This window comes from Anopheles moucheti, chromosome 3, assembly GCF_943734755.1.
Source record: "Anopheles moucheti chromosome 3, idAnoMoucSN_F20_07, whole genome shotgun sequence".
NCBI lineage: Eukaryota > Metazoa > Arthropoda > Insecta > Diptera > Culicidae > Anopheles > Anopheles moucheti.
The window spans coordinates 16,412,167-16,433,532 of record NC_069141.1 but is presented as its reverse complement, the minus strand read 5'-3'; the positions used below and the strand labels follow the sequence as shown (position 1 = coordinate 16,433,532).

General features: G+C 43.3%; 1 protein-coding gene across 1 annotated transcript; it reads left to right on the top strand.

Moving 5' to 3' along the window:
• The first annotated feature begins 1,127 nt into the window (after positions 1 to 1,127).
• On the top strand, positions 1,128 to 20,857 carry LOC128303593 (uncharacterized). The gene is made up of 14 exons (XM_053040591.1): positions 1,128 to 1,239; positions 5,878 to 5,934; positions 6,063 to 6,217; positions 6,280 to 6,591; positions 6,659 to 6,811; positions 7,024 to 7,205; positions 7,312 to 7,411; positions 12,882 to 13,994; positions 15,576 to 15,860; positions 16,248 to 16,397; positions 17,040 to 17,193; positions 17,787 to 17,944; positions 18,322 to 18,445; positions 19,440 to 20,857. The coding sequence occupies exons 1-14, from the start codon at positions 1,128 to 1,130 to the stop codon at positions 20,855 to 20,857; spliced, it is 4,473 nt and encodes a 1,490-aa protein (XP_052896551.1).
• The last annotated feature ends 509 nt before the right edge of the window (positions 20,858 to 21,366 follow it).

The following is a 21,366-nucleotide window of genomic DNA, read 5'->3' as shown; positions in this document are numbered from 1 at the left end:
ACACCGCACGTAACGCCAACGAATTCACCCATCAAAGTAGCCTTATTTATAACGTTAAGTCGTGCATTCTTTAAAACGAAAAGCTTTTAGCGTGCTGAAAGCTGCTTCGAAACGTACCACACTTTGTTTCCGAATGCTTATGTGCGCCTTTGTCCATTTGTCCAATTTCCGCTTTGTTGCGAGACAATCATTGTCCTTCGACCGTTCCGTGCTGGCTCTCGTATTTGGAGGAGTTATCGATTGTTGTCCCGTATGTAGAGCCCCGTTTGAACGGTATGGTTGTACCAACTGGCCAGCCTGATTGTCTGACTGACGGTCGGCCATTGATTCGGTTGTCTTTCGTTTTGAACTACAAATTGGAAAACGGGGATGTCCGGGGTTTCTTTACATTCGTCTGTGTATCGATCGATGCTCACAACTTGATGAATTATTGGAAAACCAGTATGTCGTACTGGGGACGAACTCGTGAACCGTTGTGCTACTTGTGACCTAATGCACTCTTCTTATGATGGAACACAATACAGGGGATAAATGCGTGTACGCAGCACAGTTTTAAAAGCAATCAAGCTCCAACCAAACAAGCTGTTATGCTAACAAATATTGACAATAGGAATGCAGGTCCAATTAACAGGCGCATAAGGCACCAGGCCAGCCCACCGCATCCCCCTTCTCTGATTAGATCCGACTGTTCCGATTTACGATAGGCATAAATAAATGAGACTGTTAAATTAAACGAAGCCTATTTCTTTCCCTCCGCACATAGGGTTCAATTGGAAAACAATTGAAGCGCTCGGTGTAATTAGAAGGTAAACATGACCCAACCCATGGCGCACAGTAAGGAACCACGCAAGCTTACGAAACTGTTTACTTTCACCCGGCCAGGATAGCATACGAAAACAGTGGATGGTTCAGTTTGGTAGCTCTTAGTGCACTGGGAAATCCCCGTACCTTTCTGGACCGCATCGTTACAATAGGAGACATGTAACCCTAACCTATAAGGTGACTCGTCATTTCCATCCGGCCATGGTGGGCTGCAAACGGCTTATAACCTGAGCATCCAGCGAACAAACTCTTCCCCTGCCCCGTTTGGAGTGGCGGTGTATGGTAGAAACTCTCCTTTACTGAGCATGGCACCACTTCCGTCACTACCCGGGCCACCACCAGCTGCACGGGAACGCCATCACCATCATCATCGCAGACGGGCCCACGGGCTGTACTTCCATTCATCACCACCGAAGGGTAAGTTTGTGCTGAAATTGAAAGACTATCCGTCACACTTCGTGTGAGTGGGCAGTTTTTTTTCCGCAACGCTTGACGCACACCTGTAAAAGGCATATTGATTGGCACGCACGATGGAGACGCCCAGTGATTTATGATCATGCCACGTGGCATGATGGTAAGAGCTTTTGTTTTTTTTTTCACCCAACAGTCTCAACAGCGTTTCCAAAGTGTCTGAGACACAAAGGTAGTAATAAAGGTTTAGTTAGGAAAGGAGTAAGTACGTTAAGTATGATCGACAAGCTGTTAAATACTTAGGTTTGTTTGTAGGGTTTGTAAGGTCTAATTTGTACACGTTCATGTTATTTACACCTTGATGATAAAATAAGCTTGAGAAATCCTAAGAAAAAGAAGTTCAATATGTTGTATAAGGTTTATGATTTTATTTAACATTCTTTGGATGATCCGATCTGAATAACGATCATTTCTATTTCCTATGAAACATCAATTTCGCCTAGAATTCTTTTGCTTCTTAACCTTTTGATTTTTTTTATATTGGAGAAAAACGGACTGGTCCTATATACATGTATATCTGCTTGCGGAGATACAGCTCGGATGGAACTTTCATACTAGGCCTACTGTGTGAAGAAAATCTCCCTCCAAATGTTCGTGATTTTATTGACTAAATTCCATACGAGGTCAAACCGTACCTAATTAGTCTATTTTAAATGTCACACACCGGTACCCATATGACACTTGTTGACAGTTATTATCGTTATTTCGATAACCTACATACATGCGCTGAATAATCCATACCGGCCGTTTTTTTTCTGAGACATGTTCGATCGTTTGCCGGCAAACGCGTCACTGGCGTCACGAGATGCCCGAAGCAGATTGAATAATTGATATAGCTCGAAAATAATACTGAAACACCCACCCGCGCACACAAACACACAACCAACGATGGTTGAATATTAACAAACAAAACCGGGGAAAAACCGTGTCACACATCTCCCTAAACTGTGTCAATGCGCTCCGACAACGAACCAATACTACACCGGAAATAAATTACAGGTCCGAACAGGTATCGTACATATCGGCATGTAGGAGACATAGTGTGTTAAATGTATTCCACCACCACACAAGTTCAGAAAGCCTCCAATGGATCGGCTTGTCCAGACTTCATGCTGATGACTATATAGACAGTCGGCCCATTTGTTTATCTGTTCCATATTTCGATCGCGCAGGACCACCCAGAATGACTCAGACACAGGCCGGCTATTTAATAATCGCCTGTCACGCCAGCCAATCGGAGGGAACGATGGACTGGTGGCCTCGACCATTCGATCAGGTTCTATTTTTTCCGAAGATGTCACCAATTTTAAGGACATCGATGTATGTATTTTTGTGTGTGACTGCTCCGTTCCGTGTCTTGCGAGTAACTAGCGTTCTCAAGGTGAGAATAGACCACTCCAATATCAAATGTACTGATGCACACCTGATGCGGGATAAGCTATTAACCCCGGTTTAACGTCATTTACGCGAGACGATTCCAACAATGGCTCAATTAAGTTTTATTACGAGTCCTTGGAAGACACACGCGCGTTCCAAGATCGGCAGCTGTCAGCTAAAAGACGGGTTGAGGACAGACTTGTTAAGTAAAGTACCGTCCTCCGTTGAGTGCTTGTCGAGTCAACCACCAGTGTGACCTTTCGTTTCAAATCCACTGCTCTCGTGTCAATCATTTTGGTTCACCTTTACAACGCGTCAAAATCTAGGGCTAGTGTGACGGTACAGCAGGGCTTTACTTTTCCACACGCTCGAACACATCCCACAACCCTATTTGGTAGAGTCATTCACATTCGAAGGTCATTGGACGGGCATCTACGCATCAATGCGTTTGCACTGTGTTCGAGGTGTCATTCACTTTCTCAGGATGGATTACTCAATTGCACCCGGCACGATGATGAGTATGTTTCCGTAAAAGTATCGTTTGCTCCTCGTAAATTCCAAGTAATTTCAAATTAAACGGTAATGTCTGTTACAATCAATCGAACAGAAGAATTATTTTGATGGATTATTCCATAAAATTGGATTAGATTCATTAGAAACCCCTCTTTGCATCGCTGCTATGCAAAATTGCTGCTAACAATGGGGGGAGCTAACAACGTTCACAAGAAGTTAATAATTTGAATGACATTTGTCTGTACTCTTGTCGATGGCGTGCGCAGTCCACTCTATGCAAACAACAATTTACTTCAAATCGTTTTCCATAGTAAATCGATAAATTATTCCATCGGCAGGATAGTAAATACCAATGTGCTTTTTTAACTGGACAAGGTTCAAACAGAAATTTCAACCGCACTGGTCCGTTATAAATTATTGTGATTATCAATGCACTACACTGTCCCATAGAGATCTAACTCTGAAGATGGTTTTCTTTAAATTACATACTAAATCTTACTTTTGCAAGATCTTCGATATCGCATGTGGTTAAACCGATATGTGCGCCTAAAGATATGCAATCTGCATTTCAAAGGTATTACACATTTAATTTCTGCAAACGAAAATTTGCTCAAACACCAACATATCGAACACACAAATATTTAGTCAACAGAGTCTAAATTGGGCACCTATAATAATTTCTAAAATATCAATTGTAAAGCAATATCAGCAATATCAGCAAGTAGGGGGAAAATTATTTATGATAATTAAAAAATATTGTTATTATTTAAATTATTAAAATTAAGGCATTTAAAAAAACAACTTTACAAATCAATTTCGCACAATATCGCTCTTTAATCGGATTGATTGCAAATAGCGATACATCTCAGTCAACAAACTTGCCTTACATGTACCCCTTTCGTAGAGATCCGTGCGTATCTTCAATCAACGCCATGTCTCTTCACAGTTGGGCATACACCCAACACCTCACTGTACGGAACGCCCCGACTGCAATAAAAGCAACTGTTCGAGCAGTTCGAATCAAACAATCGAACCTTAATCGACGCGAACCTGGCAAGGACAAAGCAGGCACCGTTTGCCGTTGTGCCGAGCGTTACTCGTTTTCGTGCAGCAGACGGTACACACGTGTCCTATGTACACGCCGATGGAGATGATACGCGGAATGCAACCGTATCCGGGGGCCGGATCGAAGTGGGCGGGAAAAAAGACTAAAAGCTCCACGTATAAATTATATCTTTTGGGGAAATCAATTTCCAATCTATCAAACCGAGGTGGCGGTGTTGGCCGTTGCTGAACGAATGGAGGAAATCGTTTCTTACGCCTCTCACGCGCGTCCGCGTAATGATGGTTGACGCCTTTAGGTATGTTTCGTTTTTTTTTCGTTTTTTTCGTGTGTTAGGCAGACGTTACATGGCCACGCTCGGTAATGGTACGTTCCAGTCTAGTTCTGTCCGTTGTCGGTTCCTGACGTTGTAACGGTTTGACGTGCCCGCTAGTGAAAGTACACTTGAAACTTAGTCCTTACCAAGAAGCCAATTGAGCACTGGCGGCTGGCAGATGCCGTGATCGGCAACGCGAACACCTTGATCCACATGTGGCAATAAGGGACGATACATTCCAATCCAAACCATCGATTCCGGCGGTACAGTTAGTGTCCTGTGTGAGGAAGTTTTACTTTCAACCAGCTTGGCTAAGGTTCCGCTACCTTCTTCATCTATGTGTCATGTGTTTTCGGTTCTCATGACCTATTTGTTGTTACATGTTTGCTACTCAATTGCCACGCATAACAGCCCATATTGCGCGGGCTGGATGATTAAATGCTAGTGTGTGTTCATGTGTGGGTGTGGTGTGTGGAACACCGTTGGAGGTTTGAAAAGAATTAGCTGGGACAGCTTTTCATTCTCGACTCATACCGCCAACGAAAGTGAGTGCAATACTGGAGGGTCACCGCGTTGATGAGTGTGTAACCTTATTGACAACGGAACATTGTTTGTGCTGTGTTTAATTGTTGAATTATTGATAGTTTTTTTTTCTTCCCCAACTGGTTCAGGGACAAAGTTTTCGTTGTTTTTTTTGTCCGTGTTTTAAAGTAAGGGACGATATCTGAAGGTGGCCTTCATATTTCTATGATACGATAACTCTGAGAGCGATCTGTTGTTTGGGAAGGTTACATTCTGTCAAGCCGGGTTATAGTAAAAGGTAAGATCACGGTCAGCTTTGAGGAAATAGTTTTGTTTTTAGAGTTTTGCTATGATTTTTAGAGGAGTTTGTGGTAATATTATGAGCTAGTTTAATAATAAATTATTAATCAGGTATTGATTTTCAAGATGTGTTCAACAACAGTGCAGTTTCTAGAAGAGTATTTGCAAATAACCCATTAAATCAAATTATTTGTCACGAAGAACTGTTCAACGAGTAATTAAGGCAATCTGTAAAGGGAAATTTATGTTTTTATTTAAATATAACAATCTCAATTTTTGAAGATCAGTTCGAAAACTTCATGTCGCACAGAAGCGTTTATATAGCAACGCGTGAAAGTATGCATATTAGGACCTTAGAAATTAAAAACTATGCAATTGAATTGCATACATTTAGGCGATGCACAGTAAATACACTTGATATTATACTAATATACTTACTATGGTTCAATAGATACTCGATATGGTTTAATTTATGTTTCTTTTCCAACTACAGTACTCCAAATGAACAACCATTTAGCAGCAAAGGACAACGATTACAAGAGCAGAGACGGTAAATTGCTCATTCCATTTCCCAGAGACAAACTATTCTTGTCGACGAATCGATATCATTTCCTAATCTTTTACATGTTGAACCTCTCCCATTATCGGTCCCCACTCTCGGGGCACTTATTTCGATAGCGATCAAACCATCGAACATTCGAATATGGTTGCACCACAAACAAATGTCCAAGCTGGCGAAGGTGCTATGGGCAGGTCAGGGTATGCGATTGCGGACGGAAACTTCACACCATCCGCGTATGAAACGGTTCCTTGAGTGTGTTCCGCACGTTATGGTGAGAATATGAAAGAGGAATGAATCTAACCGAAGACTAACTGCATTCCTTGTTCACCGCAGGGAGTAATCAAGGATATTCACCAGGCCGTAATAGACAATGATCTGGATGCGTTGAAGGAAAAGACAGCTCCACCTGCACCGAGAGTAATTCTTACCAGCAAGGATGCAAATGGTTTGACACCCCTGCATAAAGCTGCCGGGCTGGCACACACCCAGATCGTTGAGTATATTCTGTCCGTGTGGCCGAGCTTATCATCGGATGAGGATCAAACCGGAAAGACGCCGCTCCATTGGGCGGCAAGTGCGAAAAACAACGCCCGTAGCTTTAACCTCCTGGTGCAGGCTGGCGCTGATGAAACGGCACTGGATGATGTGAGTTTCCTTTTCAAATTGTCTAGCCTTATTTGCATCTAACATGGTGCGTTCTCCTTATTAACAGCGCAATAAAGCTGCGGAATACTACAAGAACAAACCGAGCGATATTGACCGATCGTTGCTCTCCATTATCCCGGAGGCGCCCCGAATATCGCAGCAGGGTTTCCCGGCATACTTCGACTGGGCCATGTTTACGCTCCCGGACGATTCCGATGAGGTAGCTTACGGTGTGTTCCAGGCTTGCCAGCCCAATTTCTTATCCCAACCAAACGAAACACCCCTGCTACGCCCCTTTCCGATACCAATCCACCCACCCACCATGCTGGGACACATCTCGGTGGTTTGGACACCGGTCGGGGATGGGGCGTTTATTTTCTTTTTCTTTTTTTCTTCCTACTTTTCCTCGGTTCCTGCATCGCATGCTCGCAGGGTTCACAGCCAACGCGAATGAAACCGTTTCTTTCGCAGAATAATCTACTGGATGCGGATGTGCCCGAGGGCGGAGTCGGTGTGGCCGACACGGTTAGCAAATCGAAATCGGTCCACAACCTCACGAACGGTGTGCTGACTGAGTTGGGTCGGGAAGAGCGGGAAACGAATGGAATGGAAAGGTACCTATCCAAGGGTTTTAACTAATGTCGATCTTTATCAAAATCAAAATCAAAATTCAAAATTCAAAAGATCAAAATTTAAGTTTGAGTATAATTTCTTATTAAGCACGGAGACCACAAAAGATGACGAGGAGATAAAGGATAACGAGACAAACGGTGACCCGGAGTTGAAGGCAGGCAATCCAGAAAAAGCAACGGAAGATCAGGTAACACTTTTGCTGCTAGAAACACTCCTGAACTGGTTTGAATCGTTCCTCTGTCCCTTGTTTTTATTTCTGTTACGTCTTATAACCTTTATTCTCTAACACATAAAACACGTCTTACTTGGATGCCGTTAAGAATAGAACTGAACGTGAATGTCGCTTACGTTCAAACTGTCACCTTTGGCAGTGCTTGCTAGAACATCTCCCCCTTTAAAACATTACGTAGGGTTCGAAACGCGGTGGCAGCCGTATCGGTCGTCTACTCGATGTCCTTACTGCTACTGGTATGCGGCTGGCAGTTTCTTCCGCTGTAACACGTTCGGGTTGCGCCTGTACATCACATTTCCGATTTTTTCAATGATCGTTCCAGGCTCCCAAGACCAGTTGTTACCGTGGTGTAATTTAGCGAACACTGTGTCACCTGCTACAAATCGTCGCTTTAATGGCCCGTTCTGCATACTGTTATTAGTGTGCACTAATACTGGTCGAAGTAGATCGAGACTTGTTCGTATCTTCCTTCCAAACATGAGTTCACTTGGAGACTTTCCTTTTGTCGTGTCACTTGGTGTTGAGCGATAAGTGGCCAGGAACACATCTAGAGTTTCTTGTAGAGGTTCCCCCATGTTAATTTTCTTGAACGCTCGTTTCATAGAATCCACAAAACGCTCCGCCTGACCGTTCGATTGTGGGTGATATGGCGCCGTACGGATGTGGGTGATACCCACTTCCTTGCAGAAATTGTCGAATTCACTGCTAGTAAATTGAGTTCCGTTATCAGTCACGATTGTTACCGGAATACCCAACCGTGCAAAACAGCTCCTTAGCAATTGAAGAGTTTTTGTAGAAGTGGTAGTCGATGTTTCAAAAATCTCCGGCCATCGGGAATACGCGTCCACTATGATGAGGAAATATTTCCCTTGGATTGGTCCCGCATAATCCACATGCACGCGTTGCCATGGACCATCTGGTGCTGGCCAGTCTACGGGAGGTGAGTGTGGTGGTGATTTTGCGGCTCTTGCACAACTTCCACATTCTCGTACTTTTTCCTCTATTTGGCAGTCTATGTTAGGCCAATATACATAACTTCTGGCGAGATTTTTCATGCGACCTATACCGGGGTGTCCCCAGTGTAACTGCTGCAATACCTGTCTTTGGAAACACTTGGGTACTACTACTCTTTGGCCGTACAGAATACATCCGTCTTCTACAGATAAACTTTCTTTGCGGTTGAAAAATGATTTGAATTCCTTTTCTGTAATCGTTTTTCCCGTTGCAGGCCACTCTGTTTTCAAGCAATGCATCACTTGCTTCAGTACACTATCCGTTGCAGTAGCTGCGGCTATCTTTTTAGCTGTGACCGGCGTATGATCAACTGCACTTTCCAGGATAGCATGTATGTCTTCTTCCAACTTGACGGAAGCAATAACATATTCTTCGTCAGTTCTTGCTGATGAATTTATCATCCTCGACAACACATCTACGTATCCAAATTTTGCTGTCGGTACGTATTCGACACTAAAATCATAGCACAGCAGTGTGAGCCCTAGCCGCTGAAGCCTGTTAGATGTCGTTGATGGAATACCGTTTTGCGAGCCAAATATGCGCAGCAGAGGCTTGTGATCTGTTTCTAGGATGAAATGCCTTCCTAGCAGCATACGATGGAATTTGGTTACCGCGTAAACCAATGCCACTGCCTCCTTATCAATTTGACTATACTTCCGCTCTGCTTGAGTTAACGATCGTGACGCGTGTTGAATTACCTTTTCGACACCATTTGGAAATATATGTCGAATATTCGCTCCAATGCCCGTGCTCGATGCATCAGCCGCTACAACGATTGGTAGATTAGGGTTGTAGTGAGTTAACATTAAGTCTGATTTCAGAGCCTGCTTAAAGCGTTCGAATGATTGTTGGCACTTGTCAGACCATACCCAACTTGCGTCTTTGCGTAACAGTTGATCTAGCGGCTGGCGTAAATTGTGCATTTCCTTTATAAACCGGGAGTAATAATTTACTGCACCCAGGAATGATCGTAACTCTGATATGTTTCGCGGTGCTGGCATTTGAGAAATGGCTGCTACCTTAGCGGGGTCTGTGCGTAATCCATTTTCGTCGATAATATGTCCCAAATATTTCACATGCGACATGTTGAACTTGCACTTTTCTATTTTAATGCGGAAACCGTAGTCCTCGATGCGTTTTAGTGTGTTTTCCAGATTCCTATCATGTTCTAATTGCGTTCGACCAAACACCAGAATATCGTCTAGAAAAGCTTCTGCACCTTCCAAATCACCGAGCATGCTGTCGATAACTCTCTGGAACACACCTGGCGCGGTTTTCACTCCGGGTGGTAGCCGTTTATATCGAAACAATCCCTTGTGGGTGTTTATAGTCAAGAGCTTTTGCGAGTCTTGATCCACCTCCATTTGAAGATACGCATCAGAGAGGTCAATTACTGAGAATCGTTGGCTACCAGCTATCTTTGCAAATATGTCTTCCGGTGTGGGAATTGGATAGCTATTCATTTCTAATGCTGCATTGAGTCCAGTCGAGTAGTCCGCACAGATGCGAACTATTGGATCTCCGTCAGCATCTTTTTGAGCTTTACGCACCGCAACGATGGGTGCCGCCCATTCAGAAAAATCTACCGGCTCCAGAACTTCCATACGTACCAGTCGTGAGAGCTCCTTTTCGATCAGCCGTTGTGAGTGAAACGGAACTGGACGTTTTTGCTTAAAAATCGGAGTAGCTCCTTTTTTTAGACACAATTTCACTTTCGTTTTCGTGCACAAACCAAGACCGTCCATGAATACCTTTGGACATTTCGATTTCCATGACTCCATTTCATTTTCCGATCCTCTCACCTGCATACAGTAAGAACTTATAGGCTTGTCATATAACCCGAAAATTTGCATCCAATCGCTGCCTAGTACATTAAATTTTCGCACAGACGTTACATAACACAGGACTTCCTTCTTCAACCCCTGAATAGTAACCTCGGCTACGAATTCTTTCACAAGTGGAAGGGGCGTTCCTGCGGCGGTTAGCACTCGTAGTCCTGTCGGTGTTGTATTAGGGTTACCTAACACCTTTAATGAGTCTTCTGATATTATCGTAAAATCAGATCCACAATCTAACTGCATAACAAACGATGTTCCGTTAACCAAAATTCGGATGTATTTTCGCGTGCTCGGAAAATCTTCCTTCTGTACCGCAAACACTCCTTTAGTTGCTCCATTCCGTTGTCTGTTGGCGTTGTTTCGAACAAATGTTTGAGCCTTTTTCCTAGGCGTCGCGGCGCTAGTCTCGTTAGGCTTCTGGCAACATTTGCAGTACCCATCCTTGTGTCCCACTGCCCCGCATACTCGGCAAGTGTGCGAGTTGTATGGGCAATCTTTTACAAAATGAATACCTCCGCACTGCCAGCATGGTCGTCGTGGCAGTATTTTATTTGAGGTCTCAGCTCTTTCTTTTTTTTCGTTGTTCGCCTTTTGCACAGCTTTGACGAACGTCTTCGGCTTCTCTATTATTTCCGTGTCATGCTTTAAGTTGTGCAGAGTCTGACATTCTGTCAGGAGTTTATTGAGAGTAATCGGATCTGTGGTTTTCTCATTCTCCAGTTTGGAAAGTAATCTTGTTCGCAGGTCTTTATCTTTTTCCGATTTTAACCCAGCAACAAAAACAAGACATTTGAACTGGTCGGGTGTGATTTTACGAATATCGAACTCTTCGCATGCTTTGTTCACTGCACTTGCATACGACGCGATATCTTCTTCGTCTTTTTTCTTAGTTTGCCAGCAGCTAAACCTTTTGAAAAACACGGACGATGTGCGATTGAACATTGTTTGCAGTATTTTCAGCGTTTCGTCGAAACTAAGCTCTTCGGGTGTTTTAGGAAGGATGTAATTAACATACTTATCGTGATCTAAAACACTTAGCTTCTGCGTGAGTAACCTTACTTTTTCGCTGCTTTTCAATTTTTCACCACCCTTTTCAATGACCTCACGGTGACGAGCATACCACTTATCGAAGGTCAAACCTTCCTCGGGTTGGTATGAAAACTCCGTGATCGATTCCAAAAGCGTTTTTAACAGAAATTCTCCTCCTTTCTCCGTGGTGAACTGCTGCACCAACAGTTGGTTTGCTTCCTGTTGTGACCGCATCATATCCGCAAATTGCGTCATCATACGCATCAACATTTCGTTTGGTTCGGCCATTTTCAAGCTGCACTCGTTGTTTCGATGATCCTCGTCGCCAATTTGTTACGTCTTATAACCTTTATTCTCTAACACATAAAACACGTCTTACTTGGATGCCGTTAAGAATAGAACTGAACGTGAATGTCGCTTACGTTCAAACTGTCACCTTTGGCAGTGCTTGCTAGAACAATTTCATTGATTAATCATTTTGTTTTTCTTTTGGCAAGTGGTAGGGCGCATCACTACATTTCTTGTCGAGAAACGATTATGTCGTTCATGAATTCGCTAAACTTGCAGGGAACTTTGAGAACCTTCAAGAATTTCTCTTCCAAAATATGCTATTTTTATTTTGTTCTGAAATTAAACGATATATAAAGCGGGGCTACATACACTCCCAGGAGTATCCAGTATAACATTTGTTGGTTTGAGACCAAGCTAAGAGCGCCTGGAGGTATGCAATCTAATTACCAAAATCAATCAAAAATGGGTTTTAGAACGCTATCCAAAGAAATACACCACAATTGCATACTTCTAGGAGTTTTACGCCATACAGATGTTAAACAAAGGTCAAATATGAGATCATTTTACAAATATATTTACAAAAACATCTAATCCGCCTAAAGTTATGCTATACCTGTGACAACGTTAGCTTCATTGCGATAGGTTTTCAAAAATCGTAAACGAGTCGCAACACATCTTTTAAAAAAACAATTCAATGAATAATGTGTACACACAAATTAAGTTAAACACATTTTTATAAACGTACGGATACATGTTACTCTACTTCGATTATTCAAAATTCAGAGATAAAGATACAACTGACTACAAACAAATCTGACATCTTTAATTTAAATTTACTGACGCTTAAATATGCTGTAATGGGCAATGTTAGATTTTCTAGAAATTCGTTTTAGTAACCCTCCGTGGAACGTGTTTTAGGCTGTACATGTGCCATTCACCAAACCCCACTATATTAGCAACCAATAAACACCTACGTGCGACAGAAGATAAAACCAAAACAGTACTGGTGCGGGAAAAAGCGGTTCGATGTAAGCGTGTCTGTTGCACCATTACTTTGCCATCTACTCAAACTTTTCTACTATTCTAAATCTCTGTCTAAATGTTTTGTTTTCCATTCTCTCTTAACCTGTATCTGTGTGTATGCATGTGCGCATTTGTTGTTGCCGGGTTTACATCTGTTCTGAACTGTACATACTGGTATAAATGTCGGAATGCCTAGGAACAAATAGTGTGTCAATTTGTCTACTCCACAGGACGGGACGTTAGTGGAGCATAATGAAGAAATTGCCACTCCGCCACCGGTATCTGGTACTCCCGATGCATCGGATGTATCGAACGATAAGGTAGATGAGGCTGGTGATGGCGATGAGCACACGCAAGTAACACAACAAATCGAGTCTGATGGTGGTGTTACTGAGCAGGAAAACAATGACGAAAACATACCACCAGAACCCAATGCAACTGATATGATTGAAGTAAAAGAAAATGGTCACGCCGAGATACTGGAAGATGGAGAAGGGGCGAGTCGTAATGTGTCCGCTAAGGGAGCTACAATAAGTAGTGCTAATAGCAACGAGTTAGAACGATCATCGCATACAGAGATTGAAAATGAAACAAACGCTTCGCCTGTCCCGATGGAAGAAGCAGAGGTGTCAAAGGACAGTCTCGAGCAGGTTGTACCGAAAGATGACGAAATTGAGCAGGATAGTCTTGGAAAGGATTTGGACCCGGATGAGCTTGTTACGGGCAGCGATCGAGCGCCTTCTGCCGCATCGGGCAAGGAGTCAATAAAACTGAACTCACAGCCCAATTCTAGAGCAACAACAGGAAACAGCGTCAAATCCACCATTACAGTGGGCGAAAAAGATGGCATGGAGGGAAATATTAGTAGACAATCTTCTGCCGCTGTTGTCTCGAACGGAATGTCCCCTTCAAATGGGATAGATGTTAATTCTGAGTCGGAAGATATCCCGAACGGCAATAATACGGATAATAGAGATGATCTAGCATCCGGCAGAAGTGGACGTCATCGAACATATCCAAACTCGGCTAAAGAATCGATAACGTCCGCATCGCGTCCACCAACCGGTACCGATGCTCCGTTGGAGCAGATGTCCCGTGGGGCTTCTTCAACACACACTACAGGCCGTGTATCGGGCAAATCGTCTCATTCATCCACCACCAACCGAAAAGCGTCTATTTCGGACTCTCAGAAGTCAGTCAACTCCAGCGCTAGTAGCGCTACACAAGCGAACAAGCTTACCCAGGACGGTAACGTCGATGACGAGGATGCTGACGATTCGGAAGCAAACGATGACTCAAATAATGCCGATGTGCAGATCGCTAGTTACCGTACAGCCGACGAGGTATAGATAATTGTTGTCCTTTTGAAAATGAAAAAAAAACACCATCCATCATTCGCATTTGGATGGGGATACATTTGTAATTTTTTGTCAGTGACGGAAACTCCAGTACGAGTTGTTCACTGTTTTGTGTAGTCCGTAGTTTTGTAATTTGGGAAAGAGAAGTAACGAATAAGCGAAGCGGCGATAAATTGGCAACAAATGGTTCGATATGTTTGGAATGTTTTGTCACACATTGCCCAAGGGACGGGGAGACCGACCCTTAAACAAAACCATTCATTGATACTTTGTGTTGTTGTTGACTTGAGTGCTTGTGATAGACCGTAGTGAACGTATTGAGCAGTGGAACGTATTGAAGCTAATCTTTCGTCTATCAAAGTAGACCTAACGTACAAGATGGCTTCGAACACCCAACAAAAATAATCAAGCTACAGCTTCAACTTCATCCAGTATTGTTGTAATGCTAAATCAAATACAAAACCGTAGCCATTTTCGTTACACAATTTTCATGCATTGCGTTGCGAGTAGCAAAGGTTAGAAGCAATAGAAATAATAATTAACTCATACTGAACGATTTTCGTTCAAACGTGGCCATCGCATTTTTTACGTTTTTACCATCCAAGACACAACCCAAAACTAAACTCCTACTGACCGCATTCTAATAGAACGTGTGAACGTTTTTGTATGTGTGCGTTATTCTATGTATTTGTGTGTGGGAGAGTAATCAAAAGTGTCCATATTTACTTAAAAAAAAACAACAACAAAACACACGCCAGCACCTCAAGTAGGCTTATAAACAGCAATACACACATATAGTACTAATGCGCTTACTTATTACTGTAGTTGTTAGTATTTCTTTCCTGTGCCTGTGTATGATTGTTGACATTTCTGTGACGAGTTAGTAGAAAACTAACAAGCTTACCTGTAAACAAACGCAATTAAAGTTGAAGAAAATCAATTAAAATCCCTATACAAATTAGGAAACAAATTAGGCAAATCGAATGAATGTATTATGTCCAAGCTCACTAGGATGATCGCACTGTGATCAGGTCTACTAAGAGCGAAAGAAAGTGAAAGAGCTTGGAAAGGACAGATTTTGAGTGAGAAAGTGTGTGAGTGAGAGAGTCAGAGACAAACGTTCGTTTACTACATTTTACACTGTTTTTTGTATGCGTGTTTGTTGTCGATGTTGGTTTTTTCCTCCAAATATAGTACCAAGCAATTTCATTGTAACGTCTTGTTCTATTTGTTTTACTTGTTTTGTTTCTTTCGCAAATTTCACACATCTTGCTGATGGCTACCCAGTAGTGTGCTGCCGTTTGTTTTCTTTGCTCGTTTGGAGGGATGCTACTACTTATTCTACCGTGTGTTTTGCATCGTGTTGTTGCAACACTGCGTTCTCTTGCTGATGCAACTGTTGTTTTGTTCTTTAACCCCAGTATGATACAGATGGCGCTTTTGTGATTACTAATGCGGATGGTATATTATTCTTTTACTTTTCATTTGCATTCTTGTTTGCATTGTACTGTTGTCATTGTCATTGAGGAACGATTTCGATACTGCATCATCAATACCCGGGCGTAGAAAACAACTGCAACGCGTATAGAAAGTGTTACTAGCGATAAAGAATTGCCCAATCAACCCGAAGCAGAACAGGAGAGCGTGGACGTAGCTTCGATTAAAGACGATATGGAAGCAACTGTCGATGATGCTCCACAAACTGCAGTAGCAGCACCGGTTGTGTCAGCCACCGCTACAGAACCATCGAGCCAGGTGCTGGAAATTGAAGGAACGGTGCAAGGAGAACCAGACCAAGGACAGCTTGAGTCGCAAAACGAACAACCGCTAGAACTTGACGAGCAACCGAATGTAATACCTTATTTCTTCGTGTCCAATAGTCTATGTGTCCCGTAAACGTGTCTTGCTTCGTAGTAGAAACCTCCTTCTGTCTGTGAACTAAATAACACCCGCATGTACACTGCTTTATTTTTGAGATTCTTTATTGTTTCAAGAACAATTCATTACAAGAAACTTGCAAACAACCATTACATTGAGTTTCCTGCACCGAAACGATCTTTCACATCAGCTTAATTATTTACCTCGTATCGATCGTCCTTTATTGCTGCTGTATGTTGTATGTGTCGGTCCGTGTAGTGTCAATGTTCGAGTTTTAGTTTTGAAGCATATCTGTTAGTACAAAAAAAATCAATTTTCTTTCTTCTTTACTCCATTTTCTGCTTTGTACTTTTTACGCAGATACAACAAACAGTGCAGGACGCAATTGATGCTGCAGATTTGGAGCAGCTTGCTGCGATCGTGCTGAATGGTGAAGGCAAACAGTTGATCGGACGAAAGTCTGAACAGTCGGAAATACAAGCCTTTCTGGACAATGTTCCGGCATATATGGTAAGTTTAGCTTAAGGACAGAAAGATACTATAAATGAATCACAACTTTAACACAGGAACTGTCGAGTGTTTTTGTTGGTGGTTATTTTAAAGCCAAAGTCAAAGAGATTTAATTTATTTTAAGAACTTTTGAACTTCGTGCTATTCAATAAATATTTTAAAATCATTCGTCAGCTATAGCAAAATTACTTAACTTAAAAATTTTATGTGAATGTAAGAAAGCTTGTCAAAAGGACTGCTGCAGTAGATTTAGTGTTCATGAAACATTGCATACTTTTAGGCGCCTTTAATCTGGAAACAACCAGCAGTGACCAATTGACAAGAGAAACCCGTTAATGTCAAACTCCAATATACAATATTTAATAAGTATTCTAAGGAAGCAAACTAATGATTGGAAACTTTGTATCAATGAATACAAAAAGAGTAAAAACCTCGTCAAATGAACTAATTATACCACTTGTATCCGCAATACACATGTTAATGGCATTATTCTATTCCCTCACAAATCTATCTCACACAAATAAAAGTGCTCGAATTTGTGATTTAATATTCCCTAATGCGCATTTAATTTGGCTCACCTCATTAGCTATTGTTCGGTTATCTGTCTTCACCCCTAACGCCACGGTTCGTTCTTCTTCGCAGGGTAAAATACGGCGTGTCCATCTGGCAGCACGCGAGGGCAGCCTGCGTGATTTACAGTCGGCACTGGACAGACGTAAATTTGCCACGGCAAAGGACGAAGTGTCACCGCATGGTGCAACACCCCTGCACGTGGCGACAATATTCGGCCATGCAGGTACGCCATCTTTGTCTTCCCGTTTCCCAGGCTTGTATAGAAATCATCTCCCAATCTACCGGTTTGGTTGATCGATATCTGGGGTCATTATTGTCTCCTAAAAAAAAAATAAACATCCTCAGGAGACGTATTGAGCCACTCGCCAGGGAGTAATGAGCGTCAAAATGGCTGATGCGTGACGTACACTTTCTAATGGTTGGCTGTTCGATTGTTTATCGATTGTTTTACATCGCGCCTACCGTTCACCGTTGACAATTCCACTCGCGGGGTGGTCGTTTTCACGCGATGCGCATACCTAACGAGGCCAACGAAGGACACGCAACATGCTAGCGTGTCTTCCCATGTCATAATTCCGGACCCATCCTCTCATTTTTTGAATGCTGTCTGTCAACGGATATACGAGATCCTGTTTTACCACCTTCGGGTGAAAGCATAAGAAAAAGGTCTTCATTTGTGGCTGTTTGCTCGACCAACACGCATGGCGTACGCGGAGGATAACGTTGCGGCACCCGTCGATATTAACGGTGCTAGTCGCCAAGGAAAGCTAATTACAGGATAAAACCATTCATTTGTTTTGTGGGTACTCATTGCAGGCATTGTGCGGTATTTGGCCGGTCGCTTTCCGGAGACACTCAGTGCGACGGATGACGATGGACGGACGCCACTACACTATGCGGCCACCCTGAAGGATAACGGTCACTTTTACAATCTTCTCACCCACCTGGGAGCTAACCCGAAGGTGGAGGATAATGTGAGTATGCAGTTGAAGCGTTCAATCATTCATAGTACGCTAAGAACCGTCGATAGAAGCAGAAACTCCTAACACATCGCGTAAAACTTTCGAACCGACCCGTCAATAGATGGACTGTATGTAAATTATATGTTCCACTTCACAGTCGACATTCACTCGTGTCGAGGCAAATAATACAACTTAAAGGGTACGCGATGCGGTAGCAAACCCGTAGATTGAGTTTAAATTGAATGCATAAAAAATGCATCGCTTTTGCAATGAGCGTTCTATCGATCGAATACATCGACAACAGGCAACAGATCGATCTAATCGAACCCTGCAAAAAACGGGAAACGGAACCATGCATCTAACGGTCACTTTCATTCCAACCCGATCAGCTCAACCATTCAGCCGAATACTATCTGGGTCACGTGCAGTCCCAGGGTATCCTTTCCCATCGGCAACTGTTGCGCGATTATGGTGCCAAGGAGGAACTCGCCGATGAGATGCTGAACGATCAAGGTAAGTCGGTCGGTCGACGGTTGAATCGTAACGGTGGTTGAAGCTGGTAAAACAAATGTCCCACGCGTAATGTGTTACCGTGTTTAGTGTTTTCTTCCATTCGATTCCCAATAAGTAAATTAAGTCCGTTGCTACATTTCGAATTGTGACAGCGTGACAGTTGGATGAACACATTTAAATTGCCGTCCGGTTTCTGTTTCGAATGTGCGCCATTGTGCTAGTTACAAATAGTTGATCTTTTTTGGCAGTGTATTGTTATGTGATAGAGTGTTTTAAAGTTCGTACAGACCTTAACTAAAAGATTTAAAGAGTATGAATCTATCATATCAGTTCATGACGGTATTCATATTGATTACGCCTAAGGGTATGCAATGTTTAAATTTTCCATACCCAGTTGGAAGAACCGAGGAAGAAAGAAAACTAGGGAGAGAATATAATACAAACAGCATAAAAACAAGACAAAAGTTTCTAGTGCTTGATTACAACACAAACCACCAGTAAAATAGATTCAAAAAACATTCGATTGCATATTTTCAGGCGTTTTTAATGTTAGTATCGTCGAGAGGTTTAATACATTCAAATCCCGGAGTCTTCACATACATCAAACGATATAATTTTAAATAAAGCAATATTTAAAGCTATACAATATATTTTGTCGTACAAGTACACGATGGCGCATAAGAGACCTTAGTTACAACTCCTTAGCACAGTACCCGTTTCATTGCATTGCGATCGACGGTAGTGAATTTTGGATCGTTGGTTTTGCTTTTTGAACATTCACGTACTTTTACTTTGCCTCATCGAGCAACCATTAACAATAGATCATTTCAGCTTTGAAAGATATTTACAGTGATAGTTCATGTCCCACATGACAAACAGTCTGATAATAGGAAGCAGTAGGGAAAATGTAAAACTTTATAATGGAAGATGCAATTAAACTCCCATTCAATTCGCTATGCCCTATTTCTGCCGATCATGCTTTCCGGTGAAACAGTTCCAGATGATCTTCACAGTGCCCGCCGTCCGCTGGACGATGTCGACACGCTAACGACACTCGAACGGTGCTTCAAAATCATCCACGAACCGATCGACGATCTGGTGCGGTCGGTCGGCTTGCCCACCAACAGTGTGCCGGGTAGTGCGTCATCTCTCCGCGTCCTGATCACTTCCTACCTTGCCCGGTTTCTCAAGCGCAGTGTCTTCGATAAGGTGAAAAAGCGACAAACCCGCCTAGACCACAACCTGTTCGACGTGATATGGCCGGCGATGAAGAAGGCGACCAAGGAGAAGCGTTTGGATGAGGACCTGAACGTTGGTATCGTCATGCCGGACTACGATGTGTTTGTTGTGTTTCAGGAGTTTCTTGTACCGATGATCAAGGACATTCACTGTATGGAGGCGACTCAACCATTTATGCCCCACCCGGCAATGCAGTACTTCCCGCGCTATGCGATAAACGGCCAGCAATCGGAAACTGGAGCCATTGCAGCATTCAGCAACAATGGCAACATCCTGCGTGAGAACCCCGACAGCATACAGCTAAACCTGGATACGTCTGGAAAGTACATCACCGGATGTGTTATCGAGTGTGCACGCAACTTGGATGCGTACGAGTTCCCGCTTAATCTGGGTATCGCCCAGCTGGAACAGGTCGAGCGGGTTATTACCTCACGAGTGCTTTCCATGGACTTCGTGCGTGCCATCGGTGAGACGGAATTGGGCACGTACTACAGCATGAACGAAATTCTCGAAAATCCGTCCGAAATTCGGACGATATTGGCCACCAATGGACTGTTGATACCGTTGCTGGATCACACCGATCCATATCAAACGGCCGAATCGATCGCCATCAATGGACGGTACTGGCCGTACGGGCGTGGTGTGTACGTCAGCGTTGACACGGGGTTGGTCGTGTGGGTCAACACACAGGATCACCTGCGACTACTCTGCTGTACGGACAGTAAGGATTCGGCCTCAATCGGAGCAGCTTACTCAAAGATTGGCCGAGCCATGAACTACCTCGAGGAGTGGATCCAGTTCAAGCACAGCTACTTCCTAGGCAACCTCCTATCAAGACCCTCATTTCTTGGAACCGGCCTGAAGTTCACCCTGACGCTTGTTCTCCCCCATCTGTGCAAAGAGCAGGAAAACCTACGCCATCTGTGCGTTGTGCGCGGGTTGCATCTCTTCACCGACGAGGATCTGCCCTCGGTGCGGATGTGCAACATGCGCAGCCTAGCCCAAACCGAATGGCAACTGTTTCAGGATTTTAGTAGCGCCATAACGAATGTGGTCGCACTCGAGAAGGAACTGTCAATGTCGAACTCGTTGCACATCGCTGCAACACTGTTGCGTATATTTCGTAAGAAAAAACACAGCCTGAGTGCGGAGGGTTCCACACCGCAGAACTGATCGTTCCCGCGCATTGGCGAGGATGATCCCAAACACTGTCCGTGGACCGACAGCGTAGCCGCGCGACGAACAGTGTGCCAACCATTTTGGTTGTCTTGTTTTTTCGCGCAACTAGTGCGCTTTGTTGCCTACGTACCCGGTACAAAGTAGTAGTATGTACTGTAGTGTTTCTTGAGTTGGTAGTGCTGGTGAATGTGGTAGTTATAGGCGAACTTAATGTTGAACCTGCAATACGATGTCCAAATTCTTGAGCGGGAATGTATAAAGGACACTCACGTCGACTATTTACGCATAGTACACAGCATCTCGCAAGTGACGCTGTGCGCTCTCTCATCGTTACCATGGTGACGAGCGCAGTAGTAAACCCGATGAGCATATGCAAGAAAGCATAGAGAGACAGAGAGATAGAAAGAGAGAGACAGGAAGGAGAACCACGATCGGGTTGCGATCATGAACGGGAGCAAAACCAGGAAGGACACAAAATTCCAGCTCGGGTTAGTAGAGCCGAT

Coding starts and splice junctions, on each gene's coding strand:
- LOC128303593 (XM_053040591.1), top strand. CDS start 1,128: ATGGCACCACTTCCGTCACTACCCGGGCCACCACCAGCTGCACGGGAA. Junction 1,240..5,877: donor CCATTCATCACCACCGAAGG/GTAAGTTTGTGC, acceptor TTCCAACTACAG/TACTCCAAATGAACAACCAT. Junction 7,412..12,881: donor AAAAAGCAACGGAAGATCAG/GTAACACTTTTG, acceptor TCTACTCCACAG/GACGGGACGTTAGTGGAGCA.